This window comes from Drosophila novamexicana, unplaced genomic scaffold (assembly GCF_003285875.2).
Source record: "Drosophila novamexicana strain 15010-1031.04,08,12 unplaced genomic scaffold, DnovRS2.1 tig00001810-arrow-arrow-pilon, whole genome shotgun sequence".
NCBI classification, from domain to species: domain Eukaryota; kingdom Metazoa; phylum Arthropoda; class Insecta; order Diptera; family Drosophilidae; genus Drosophila; species Drosophila novamexicana.
In genome coordinates, this window is record NW_020824894.1 from 23,273 (window position 1) to 34,407 (window position 11,135).

An 11,135-nucleotide genomic window follows, 5' to 3' on the forward strand; every position below is an offset into this window, starting at 1 on the left:
GGTTTAAGCTAAGACAGCTATAAAAAATTTGTATATTGTTTGAGCTTTTTACTTACAATATTATAAGGCAAGTGTTAAAAGTGATGTTGACATCCGTGTTGTCAATCAGAAGTAAAATTAAAAAAAGCACAAATTCATACATATATCCATATATATATATTGCAAATATGTAATCGACCTCTCACATCATGCTTTGATTTTGCACGGAGCAGCCGGTTGGCCAATCAATTTAAAATCAAACCATGATTGCTCGAGGAAACAACAATTATTAAGCATTAACACGAGATACTAGAGATTTGCTGTAGCTGGTCGCGCCTGATGTACACCTGTGGCAGGTTCAGCATGCTCAGGTCGCTGTCGATGAGGTCCAGCTGCTGCTCCAGCTGTATTTTGAGATTCCGCACACGCAGCGTACCCATCGAAATGGGCAGCCGATTGTATTCCCAGATGAGCTCCCGGTGGCGCGCCTGCGCCGCTTCCAGCAGTGCGATTCGCTGTGCCTCCGTTAACAGTACCTGATCCTGGCCCGATCCCAGCTTGGGCTCATTCTGGTCTGGTTTGATCGGCTGCAGCGCTTCGCTGGCTGGTGTTGGCTCAGTCTGCGAGTAGCAGGAGGCATTGGTCCGTGCACTCAAAGACTGATCGAGCTGGGGCTCCGGCTCCACGTCCGTTATGTCCGGTATGGCCAGCTGCAGCACAGGCGGCGCGGCAGGCCGTTCACCAATCGATACGCTATCGCCCCTATCGGCTGGCTGGTCCTCAACATGGTCCAAGTGATCCAATTGATGCACTTGATCCAATTGAGCGGGCACAGTGTCCACCACGCCGCTGAGCGGTCTATGCTGGATGTGCTTCATGGACTGGTTGCCGCGTTGCGCGGGCACTGTGCCCAGCTCGAAATTGGATGCAGTGCGTCGCAGGCAGCTGGCATTAGTTTGGTCACAGGCCACGGGGCTCGGCACGGGCAGCTCGTCGCCCTCGCTGCAGCCGCGCATGGATCGTGACGCACCCTGTCCATGTGCCTGCTCCGTGCACTTGAGCAGCGCTGCGTTCAGGAACTGCTCATCGCTAATATCCTCCGTTTGTATTTGCTTCTCCGATCGCTGCCCGACACCGTAAAAGGCACGGCCCTGGCGTCCGCCTTGCATCAGGCGCCGCTGCGTCTCGACCAGCGGCAGCGTGCCCGATCGATGCGCCAGCGAAGCGGCTGTCGGCAGTTCATAGCTTGCCGGCGGCCAATGCAACTGTTCCCGTTCCCGCTCCCGTTCCCGTTCCCGCTCGCGATCCTGCTCCCGGTGCCGGTCCCTATCGAGTCGCCGCAGCGTCATCATCGGCGTCTGGCGTACCAGGAGCTTGTTCTCGCGCAGGAAGTTGCGCTGTGTGACCTGGCCCATTGCCGCGGAACGTTTCATCCACATGACGAAAGCCGAAATGCAAAATATAAAAGTCGCAATGTACAAACGAATCAAATGTAAACAACAAATCTGAACAAAATTCAACTGGAAAATGAGATCTATTTGTGTGTAACAGTTTGCCTCGACTGACTGATTGACTGATTGACTGACTGACTGATTGATTGACTGATTGACTGATTGATCAGAGCTCAAGCCGAAGCTAATCGTGTTGTATGTGCGCACCCGAGCTTCAAGCTAATTTCAAAGATCTTGGAGAAAGTTCATGGACAAATTCATCGTTCTGGTGTTCAAATGGATTCAAACTCTTTTTGACTTAAAATATATGTGCAAAGCCTTTCAACAAACTATATCACCGAATGTCAATATGAAAATAAATACGCCACAATTCAATTTATATTGAATCGTAATCAGTGAAAACACAGTAACCTGAATTATTTAGTTCATTTGTAAAAACGTTTTGAAAAATGCATTGATATTTTTTATAAACATTCAAACGTTTTTGTTGACTTTTTTTAAGTTGACACATTCCGTTGCATTTGAATTAAGCGATGAACCAGAACTATCGATAGAAGTGATCGTCATTGGCTGCACACATTTATTTTATGCGTGTGTGTACACACTGACCATTGCACTGGCACCGACGCCGCTGCCGCAAAAATATCGTTTGTCCCACCATTTTTCGAATTGTTTTAGACGCGATCAGTGAACGGCAGCAGTTGATTTATTTATGCATATTTGCATTCAATTATAAGTGTGCAGTTACTTGGAGCTAGGCATATAAGTGGCAATTAAGTGTTGAATGTTTCTTTATTAAAGTCGCAGCATCTCGGCGAGTGCAAGTGGAAATAAAACATACTCAAATTCAGAGACATTCCAGGTGAGCGCCAGATAAACAATAATTAACAATAATTCCACTGATAATATTTGTTTTGCAATTGTAGTGTCCGATTGTAGCGTCAAACCATGTCAGACTCTGTGGCCGTTGCTCTGCGCGTGCGCCCGCTGGTTAAGTCGGAGGTGGAGCGCGGCTGCCGCATTGCCGTGCAGCGCCCCGTGGATGGGATTCCTCAGGTGACCGTGAATGGCAGCGACTCGTTCACGTACAACTACGTGTTCGACAGCAGCGATTCGCAGCAGAATGTGTACAAGACGTGTGTGCGGAGCAAGCTGAAGAAGCTGCTCCATGGATACAACGTGACGATACTCGCCTACGGCCAGACGGGCTCTGGCAAGACCTACACGATGGGAACTGCGTTCGATGGGGTCATGGATGACAATGTGGGCGTGATACCGCGTGCAGTGCACGAAATCTTTGAGGAGACGGCCGCCTTGGAGGAGGAGTTCCATTTCAAAATCACCTGCTCCTTTGTGGAACTGTATCAAGAGCAGTTCTACGACCTGTTCTCGCCCAACAAACGCGAGGACAGCACTGTAGACATACGCGAGGACAAGAACCGCATTGTCCTGCCGGGACTCACCGAGGTCGAGGTCAAGCACGCCAAGCATGTCACCGACCAACTGATGCGCGGCTCCTCAGGCCGCGCAGTCGCCGCCACAGCTATGAATGAGACGTCGTCCCGTTCGCACGCTATCTTCACATTGACTGTTGTCACCACCAGAAAGACTGGCCAGTAAGTTGAGTAGTCGAGTGGCCAATCTCAGTTCCCTTTAAGTTCCTAATGTGCATTGATTATTTAGAAAGACAGTGACGACTTCCAAGTTCAGCCTGGTGGATTTGGCGGGCTCTGAGCGCTGCTCAAAGACGCTCGCTTGTGGGGATCGTTTCAAGGAAGGCGTCAACATTAACAAGGGCCTCCTCGCGCTGGGCAACGTCATCAATGTGCTGGGCTGTACGTGAAATAGAATGCCTTACATCATAGGCAAGAATCACACTTATCTATTTCTTCCTTTTTCAGCTGGCCAAACGGCGGGCTATGTGCCCTATCGCCAGTCCAAGCTGACACGCCTGCTGCAAGATTCGCTGGGTGGCAATTCGATTACCCTTATGATTGCCTGTGTCAGTCCCGCGGACTACAACGTCGCCGAGACGCTCAGCACATTGAGGTATGCGGATCGCGCACTGCAGATCAAGAACAAGCCCATCGTGAATGTGGACGCGCATGCGGCTGAGGTAATGATGCTCAAGGACATCATACAGAACTTGCGCGTCAAGCTGCTAGCCTGTGGCGGCGGCGGCGGTGGCGATGGCAATAGCAATAGCCTTGGCATTGACGGTCCCTGTATGAACAGCTCCTCAGGGCTGAAAGAGCAGCGCCTTAACGAGCAGTTGGAGCAGCTGCAGCAGGCGAACGCTCGCATTGAAAAGAAGAATCAAAGGCTGCAGCAGGAGCTGCACCAGGCACTCATCGATCTGGCCGAGAATGAGATGCGTGCCCACATAGCAGAGGTCACGCACGACAAGCTCAAAGCGCACGTGCTCGAGCTGAAGTCGAAACTGACCGAGACGGCAATGCCCAAGGCAGAAGAGCAGGGTGTGCAGCACGAGCCGGATCAGTCACAGCAGCTACTGGATACGAGGTGGCAGGAGCAGATGCGCGAAATCACGCAGCTTGTGACGTGCGTGGACGAGGAGCTGCAGCAGACGGAAACCGCGCTGCAGGCGCATCGCAAGGAATGCCTCAACGGTGGCAACAGCAACGGCAGCAGCAGCGAGGACTCCAACTTTGGCAGCGAGGAGGCGCACGAGCTGATGCAGTCGCGCGCCGAGGAGCACACGATGAAGCAGCTGAATCTGAACGGCGAACTGCGCAACATAAATCGCCAGCTGGACATAAAGCAGGAGCTGCACGACCGCGTCACGCGCAACTTTAGCAAACTCCAAGACGATGGCATCGACGAGAAGTTCAAGCAGTGCGAGCAGAAGATCGAGCAGCTGGAATCGGAGCGACGTGAGCTGATGGACCAGCTGCGTACCACCAAGCAAAAGGACACATCCGCCAAGCTGGCCGAGGAGCGGCGCAAGCGGCTGCAGGTGCTCGAGCAGGAGATTGTCGACATGCGTCGGAAGATCGTGCAGCAGGCAAATATGTTAAAGATGCGCGAAAAAGAGCGCGAGAAGATCCAGAACCTCAGCACCGAGATACGCGCCATGAAGGAGTCAAAGGTAAAGCTAATACGCGCCATGCGCGGCGAGTCCGAGCGCTTCCGCCAGTGGAAAATGATGAGCGAGAAGCAGCTGACGCAGCTCAAGAGCAAGGATCGCAAGATGCAGAGCGAGATGGCGCGCCAGCAGACCCTGCACGCAAAGCAGCGCCTGGTGCTCAAGCGCAAGTGCGAGGAGGCGCTGGCCACCAACAGGCGGTAATTGAATTGCAAATTGAACGCTGGAGCAATACTTCGAAGGAAGGAACGAAGGAATAAACTTTTGCTTTTCTGTTTTTAGGCTCAAGGATGCACTGGAACGGCAGAGAGCTGCGCAGGCCCAACGTCAGCGTCATGCCAAGGATCAGCCGGGTGCAGCCAAGCTGGATGCTTTGGTGGATCGCGAACTGGAGGTGATTCTCTCGCTGATCGACGCGGAGCACAGTCTGGAACAGCTAATGGAGGATCGTGCCATCATCAATGCCCACTGCTCGGAGATTAGAGCGCAGCAGCAGCAGGAGCCGCAGCCAGACGCAGAACAGGCTCAGCTACTGGCCAGCCTCGAGGAGGAACTGGAGATGCGCAATGCCCAAATAGCGGATCTGCAGCAGAAGGTCTGCTCCAACGATCTAGACAGTCGCATGGCTGCGCTATGCGATAGCGTCCAGAGCATAGGCGAGTCGCGTGCAATTAATAAGCAGCTGCTCAAGAGTCTCGTGCAGCAGCGGCGCGAACAGGCACAAGGCATCATGGAGCAGAAGGTGCTGGTGGATGAGCAGCGCAGCCAGCTGAACGAGGCGCAGCAGCGGCACGAGGAGCTGACCAAACGCCTGCGCCAGGCGGAGAGAGAGCACGAGCAACTGATGGCTAGCCAGCAGCGCAGTTACGAGGAGAAGGTCGCGGTGCTGCTGCGCAGTTCGCATGCGCTGGGTGGCGCTGAGTCCCAAAAGCCCGAAGATCTGGAGCGCCAGAAAATAGTCGAAGAGCTGCTCAGCACCAAGGAGGCGTTGCAGCAGGAGCTCGATCGCATCAAGTCCAAACAAAAAGCGACAAAGAAGCCCCAGCCCGCCGAAGAGCAAGTTATCTTTCTAAACGATAGCGTGCTAAGCGACGGGCATGAGGATTCAGACAGCGATCCCGACTGGGTGCCATTGACAAAACGTTCCAAGGCAAGTGCCATGCCCAGGGTGCAGTTTATAGGTCGCCCACTCCGCTACTCCTTTGTCTAATTCTCGCATTTTCTTATTCACACAGAAGTCGCATTCAGACACCGCAACGCTGGAAGCAGCTAGCGAGGGCGACAATCCCAACGGCAGCACTAGCATCAACAATAATACCACCGCCAACAACAGCCTGCAGGGCTCGATAGACATGAGCTCGATAACGGATGAGACGCGCAAAGGAGCGAAGTGCTGCAAATGCCGCAAAAATTGCAACACGAAGCGTTGCGGCTGTTTCTCGACAAGCAGCGGCTGCAGCAGCTCCTGCAAGTGCCGAGGCAACTGCCAGAATCCAGTCAACAATGCCGACAAGGAGAACTCCACGCCCAGCACAGCACAGAATATGACAGTTACGGTGAGCAGCGACGTCACGGAAGTCGAGCAGGATTCGGATGCGGATGTGATCAAATCGACAGGTCACACGAATCCCGGGCCGCTCTCCAGCCCGAACTCTGTGCTGGAGAAGCGTAACTCCCGACTGACCAGGTCTGACTAAGAATTGATTTTCGCAAACAATGTTTTTATACAGATATTTCTCTCTTACAGAAACTCGGAGCTGCTCCTGCATACGCCCTCAACTAAACAGAAGTTCTTTTGAGCGCGATACTAGTTATTGCTTTGTCTTAATCTCTTGCTCCATATAAGTTTTTAGTCGCAAGCATTTTCATATGGTTTTTGAAGCAAACTTTCTATTAATATTAGCATAAGCAGTTAGAAAAATAAACATTGTCAAACCAACTCGCGTTTTCTAAGCTGACACGAAAGAGAAGGCGTCATAGTGCAAGAAAGGGATGGCAAGCACACGGTGCGATCGGGATGGTCCATCGAAACTGGCTGAGCCGGAATGATCCTGTTGTGGTCAAGGTTACGGCTTGCGGTGCTCCAAAATCCATTAATCGAACTCCTGAAACAACTTAAACTAAATTAAGCTCTGTTGTATTCTTACATTTGTTATTTATATTTGTTTAGTATTTAACTTTTTCCGGTCACGTAGCAAACCCTACCATGTACATCGATATACGGTTCTTTACTTTAAAACAAATTACCCGGCGTTGTGCGGTTTAATTTAATTGAATTGAATATTATTAAAAAATGGAAACCTTTGCCAAAAAATACAATAACAGATGTTTCATTTTGAAGGATTTTCAACAGTAGATCGATAAATATCGATCTGCATGCCATCTATGTGGTTTGACCATGTTGACGAATGATTCCAAAGAAGCTACGGACGATATTAAAAAAAAATTTGCCATATTGCTAAATTAAAGGTAAGCGGAAGTATTTTCAGTTTCCGTCGCATAAGTATTTGGTACAGGGTTCAAGGTAGAGGGTAACTCGTAGTCGGGCACTCTTCGCTGAATCACTCGGACTCGATGCGTGGCAAAAACCTAATGTGTATGCCATCGCGGGAGCGCAGCACCATTTGGGCCTGCAGGACCAGTGGCGCCAGCGGCTCGGCTAACTCCAAGTGGAAACGCTGGACAATGCGAACGGTGAGCAGCTTCATCAGCAGCAGCGAGTACCTGCGTCCAATGCAGACATGCGGTCCACCCGAATACGGTATATAGCTGTAGGTAGACGCCTTCGCTTCTGACTCCGTTTGCGCCTGCAGCCAGCGCTCTGGCCGGAACTCGTAGGGCTCCGGAAAGTAGCGTGCATCATGGGCCAGACCGTACATATTGATCCAGAGCGTGACGCCGGCGCAGTAGCGACGCCCTCCAATTGTTGTCGCCTTGGTGGTCTGGCGGCCCGTGCTGGGCACTATGGTGTACATGCGCAGCACCTCCTTGAGCACAGCATCCAGATAGCAGAGCTTGTGGAGCGCATCCAGATCCGCAGCGCCGCCCGGCGGCAGCTGTGACAGTTCCGCGTGCAGACGCTCCTGTGTCGACGGTTGCTTGGCCAGCGCGTACAGCACAAAGCCCATGGCTGCTGTGGTGGTATCCACGCCCTGTCGAGATTCCAGAGAGAAAGAGAGAGAGAGGGAGAGTGGGAGAGCGAACTGTAGGCGCCACTTGAGCGTGACGAACATGGACTCACCGCAAAGACAAACGTGTTGACCTCGTCCCGTATCTGCCGACGACTCAGCCCCGCCAGCAACATGGCATCCAGCAGGATGCGTGGCCCGGCCTGCGGCTCCAACAGCTGCCTCTCGCGCTGCTCTATGACCCGCTCCATGAGCTCGTGTATCAGCTGCAGCTGGACGCACAGCTCGCGCCACAGACGCGTGCGCCTAAACACAAAGTCGGAGGAGAGCAGAGGATTGATCATTCGCTTGAACAGCAGCTCGCCACTGCGATGAAAGGCTGCCACAATGGGCGAGTGCTCCACCAGCTGCGTTTCCAGCCGATGTCCCATTGAGGTGTCTAAAGGGAAAGGAAACAAAGTCAGTGTGCTGCAGTGGGAGGCCGCCCAGGCGGCATTATCCATACCCCAGCTGCCAATGCACAGGGCACAGCGCACAGGGTATATTCAAAGTAAAGCTCTCACCGACAATGGCATCCAGCAGGCAGGCAAACAGATGATCCGTCACCTCGATGGCATCGCCGCCTGTCCGCTGCAGTCTCTCGAGCAGGCGATCCGCATGCGTCGCCACCTTTGGCGCAAAGCTGCGCAGCAGCTGTGGCTGAAACGCCGGCGTGAGGAGTCGCCGCTGTGCAGCCCATGCGGCACCATGGCTGATCAGCAGGCCGTTGCCAATGAGCGGCGAGAGCTGTTGGAATGTGGCCGCCTTGCGCAGTGTGGGATCGTGCAGTGCCTGGCGCGTCTCCTCGGGACTATGCAGAAAGACCCACAGCTGGGGGCCCACCCAGAGTCGGTAGGTGGCGCCAAAGCGTTCGCGCAGCTCTGTAAACACCAGAAAGATGTCTGCGACAACAGAAGCTGCAGGGATTCGGATGGCAATTGTCAGCTGCTCAAAACTCACACTCTGGCTTCAGCTTGCCAATCATTTGGGCATTGCCCAAGCCGGGCAGGGCCCACGGTCCGGGCAGGCTGCTGCCCAGCTGCAGCAGCTGTCTCATGCGCCACAGCAACAGGCACAGTCCCAGGCCGAGCAGCAACGACAAAAGCGCCATCTGTGCGTAACAAGCATTGAAATCCAATTGATTAGCTGCCCGCGCAATTGGGGCTCCAATTGGACTCGATGAGCACAATCAGTTGCTGATTGCCGCTAATCAGAATGTCCGCGCACTGCATGCTAATCCAATTGGCTTTCGGTTGCAGTTCAATGCACGATTTAACAGCGCTGCAAATGCGCTTCGAATGCGGTTAAAAGGCACTGCTTGGCCATAATTTGATATTTTTTATATGCTCGACTTAAGTTTGGCGTCTAGTATCTAATCTGGCGTTAGCCAGACGACAATTAACTTGGCCTTGGTCAACTGCAATCTATTGCTGGAAAGAAACTCTAAAAGCCGTCACCCAAGTGCTTCGCAAATGTTATCAGATTTTATTTTGGGGTGCTTTCTGTTAAAGCTCAAAAAGAAAGCAGCGTAATCTAATTAGATTTCCAGCTTACTGTTGAGTGTTTAAAGTTGGGCCAGTGTTGCCACCGTGCAAAAGATTGGCTGTTTTTTAACTGCTTGTTAACTAACATGAACTTTGTCAGGAGGTTAAAGATCAACTCGCAAATTAATGAATATGCTATATTTTATGGAATTGAACTTTAACATATTGTATGTAATATTTTTATTCAATATTATTTGTGTGTATTTATGTATGTATGTATATATATTCTGAAATTTTCATTTCTTTTCTAATATGCAGACACAAAAAATTTGTAATAATTATTGTTGTTATCCTTTGGTTTTTAATTTTTAAATATTTTTCTTCTTCTTTTTTTTTAACAGCTATGCTCGTAATGTTTTTGTGGCTTCGTTTTATTGTTGAGAATTGTTACATTTGCCTTTCGCAATTTTTTTTTTAACACATGGTTGCTTTAACATTTACAACGATTATAATTTGCGCTTCTATTTGATTTGATTCATCGTTACATTCATATATACTATATACGTTTTCTTTAAAGCTACAATAACTCATTTATTCTTTTCTTAAATATCAGTTTTTAATACATTTTTTTTTTACTAATTTCACTTGTTTTTTTTTTTCTGTTGTGGGTTAGTTTACGTCGTTTACCTTTGGTTGGTTTTGTGTTGTTCTATTTGATTTTTTGTTTGTTCTTCGATTTTAACAATATTTCGATAGTTATACAAAAGTTAAATATATATATATATATATATATATAGAAAGGGTTTTCTTCGTATTCGCATATTCGATAAGAGCTATTTGCAAAACTAATTGAATTGTAATTAAATATTCCGTTGTATATTTTTAGCATGTGCGTTTCAATATTAAATCATTATCGATATATTTCGATAAGCCAATAATTCGATTAGTTCTTTTTGTTTGTTTGTTTGTTTGTTTTTTTTGTTTTACCTACGGATTATAAAGAATAAACGGCATAGACTCGTATAGCTTATGCCGAACTTCGACTGCCCGATCGATTTTCGCTTCAAATTGTTATCGATATTTGAGCGTCAAGTTCCCGATAACACGTATCTATTCAATTTCACTTGCGTTTGACTATTTGTGCGTTAAGAAAAAGTGTGAAATTGCTCAGATACGGTATTCGGGCACATGTCTCAAAAACAATTTTGCTTCAAAAATGCATTTCGAATAAATATTTGCCTTTACTAATGTGATCTAAGAGGTCATTAAACAGTTTTCTTTCTTCTTCTTACTTTCGTCAACTTATTTTTTTTTTGTTATTTTAAATACAATTGTAACTTTATAATTAGTTAGTTAGATAATAAATCGTTTTTCTTACTTGGTGTTTGGATTACTATGGTAGTTGTTGTTGTTGTTGTTGTTGTGCTATCTCTTGCTGTTGTTGTTGGTTTCGTTTCAGTTGAAACTCCTTTCTAACTGTCGCATCGTTGCTTAAGTAAATATATGTATATGTATATTAAAAAATGTATATAGTTAAGCGCTTATTAATTGGTGTTTTTTTTTTTTTTTACATTTATTTTCGTTATTTAAATATTTGTATTTAGAACTTGTTTTGATTTGTTTCCATCGATTGAGTATATATTTGGTGTTGCTGCTCGGTTGTGCTTAGACATTTCGTTCTGTATCCTGTTAATGCAGTTTATCGCTTGCAGTTCCATTTCCATGTTCCCTGTTCGCTGTTCCATATGCCATGTTCCATGTTCGATGTTCCATATTCCATGTTCCATAATCCGTATTTGATTCGTATTTGCAAAAATCTCAATTAATAAAGGCTGTGTGCGTTTGCCTAATGAAACACATGCAATTTATATGATTTCGATACATAATGTTATATATATATATATACTTAAAATATGTGTATATATCTATGCGTATATCGGTGTGTGTG

The 11,135-nt window shown here is 48.5% G+C and overlaps 3 protein-coding genes across 5 annotated transcripts; 1 reads left to right on the top strand and 2 right to left on the bottom strand.

Annotated features, from left to right (window-relative positions):
- Positions 1–161: 161 nt before the first annotated feature.
- Positions 162–1,677, bottom strand: LOC115768493. The gene has a single exon (XM_030713078.1). The coding sequence runs from the start codon at positions 1,416–1,418 to the stop codon at positions 276–278; it is 1,143 nt and encodes a 380-aa protein (XP_030568938.1). The 5' UTR covers positions 1,419–1,677; the 3' UTR covers positions 162–275.
- A 212-nt stretch (positions 1,678–1,889) lies between these two features.
- Positions 1,890–7,088, top strand: LOC115768477 (chromosome-associated kinesin KIF4A-like). 2 transcript variants are annotated; one of them, XM_030713052.1, is made up of 7 exons: positions 1,890–2,292; positions 2,357–3,046; positions 3,114–3,265; positions 3,332–4,736; positions 4,819–5,686; positions 5,772–6,223; positions 6,284–7,088. In XM_030713052.1, the coding sequence occupies exons 2-7, from the start codon at positions 2,379–2,381 to the stop codon at positions 6,333–6,335; spliced, it is 3,597 nt and encodes a 1,198-aa protein (XP_030568912.1). In that variant the 5' UTR covers positions 1,890–2,292; positions 2,357–2,378; the 3' UTR covers positions 6,336–7,088. The 2 variants fall into 2 exon arrangements, with proteins under 2 accessions (XP_030568912.1, XP_030568914.1); XM_030713054.1 differs by having other exon boundaries at positions 1,890–3,046.
- LOC115768478 (probable cytochrome P450 311a1) lies at positions 7,076–9,088 on the bottom strand. Of its 2 annotated transcripts, none has more exons than XM_030713055.1 (4): positions 8,664–9,088; positions 8,228–8,605; positions 7,778–8,103; positions 7,076–7,688 (listed from the first exon to the last, which is right to left on the bottom strand). In XM_030713055.1, exons 1-4 carry the CDS (start codon positions 8,812–8,814, stop codon positions 7,098–7,100), a joined length of 1,446 nt encoding a protein of 481 aa, XP_030568915.1. In that variant the 5' UTR covers positions 8,815–9,088; the 3' UTR covers positions 7,076–7,097. The 2 variants fall into 2 exon arrangements, with proteins under 2 accessions (XP_030568915.1, XP_030568916.1); XM_030713056.1 differs by having other exon boundaries at positions 7,432–7,669.
- Between the last annotated feature and the right edge of the window lie 2,047 nt (positions 9,089–11,135).

What these genes read in the sequence shown, in the direction of transcription:
- LOC115768493 (XM_030713078.1), bottom strand. Translation starts at nt 1,418, where the DNA reads ATGTGGATGAAACGTTCCGCGGCAATGGGCCAGGTCACACAGCGCAAC.
- LOC115768477 (XM_030713054.1), top strand. Translation starts at nt 2,379, where the DNA reads ATGTCAGACTCTGTGGCCGTTGCTCTGCGCGTGCGCCCGCTGGTTAAG. An exon ending in ACCACCAGAAAGACTGGCCA is followed by an intron (nt 3,047 to 3,113) that starts GTAAGTTGAGTA and finishes TTGATTATTTAG; the next exon opens with AAAGACAGTGACGACTTCCA. An exon ending in CGTAACTCCCGACTGACCAG is followed by an intron (nt 6,224 to 6,283) that starts GTCTGACTAAGA and finishes TCTCTCTTACAG; the next exon opens with AAACTCGGAGCTGCTCCTGC.
- LOC115768478 (XM_030713055.1), bottom strand. Translation starts at nt 8,814, where the DNA reads ATGGCGCTTTTGTCGTTGCTGCTCGGCCTGGGACTGTGCCTGTTGCTG. An exon ending in TGGCAAGCTGAAGCCAGAGT is followed by an intron (nt 8,606 to 8,663) that starts GTGAGTTTTGAG and finishes CTGTTGTCGCAG; the next exon opens with ACATCTTTCTGGTGTTTACA. An exon ending in CCTGCTGGATGCCATTGTCG is followed by an intron (nt 8,104 to 8,227) that starts GTGAGAGCTTTA and finishes CTTTCCCTTTAG; the next exon opens with ACACCTCAATGGGACATCGG.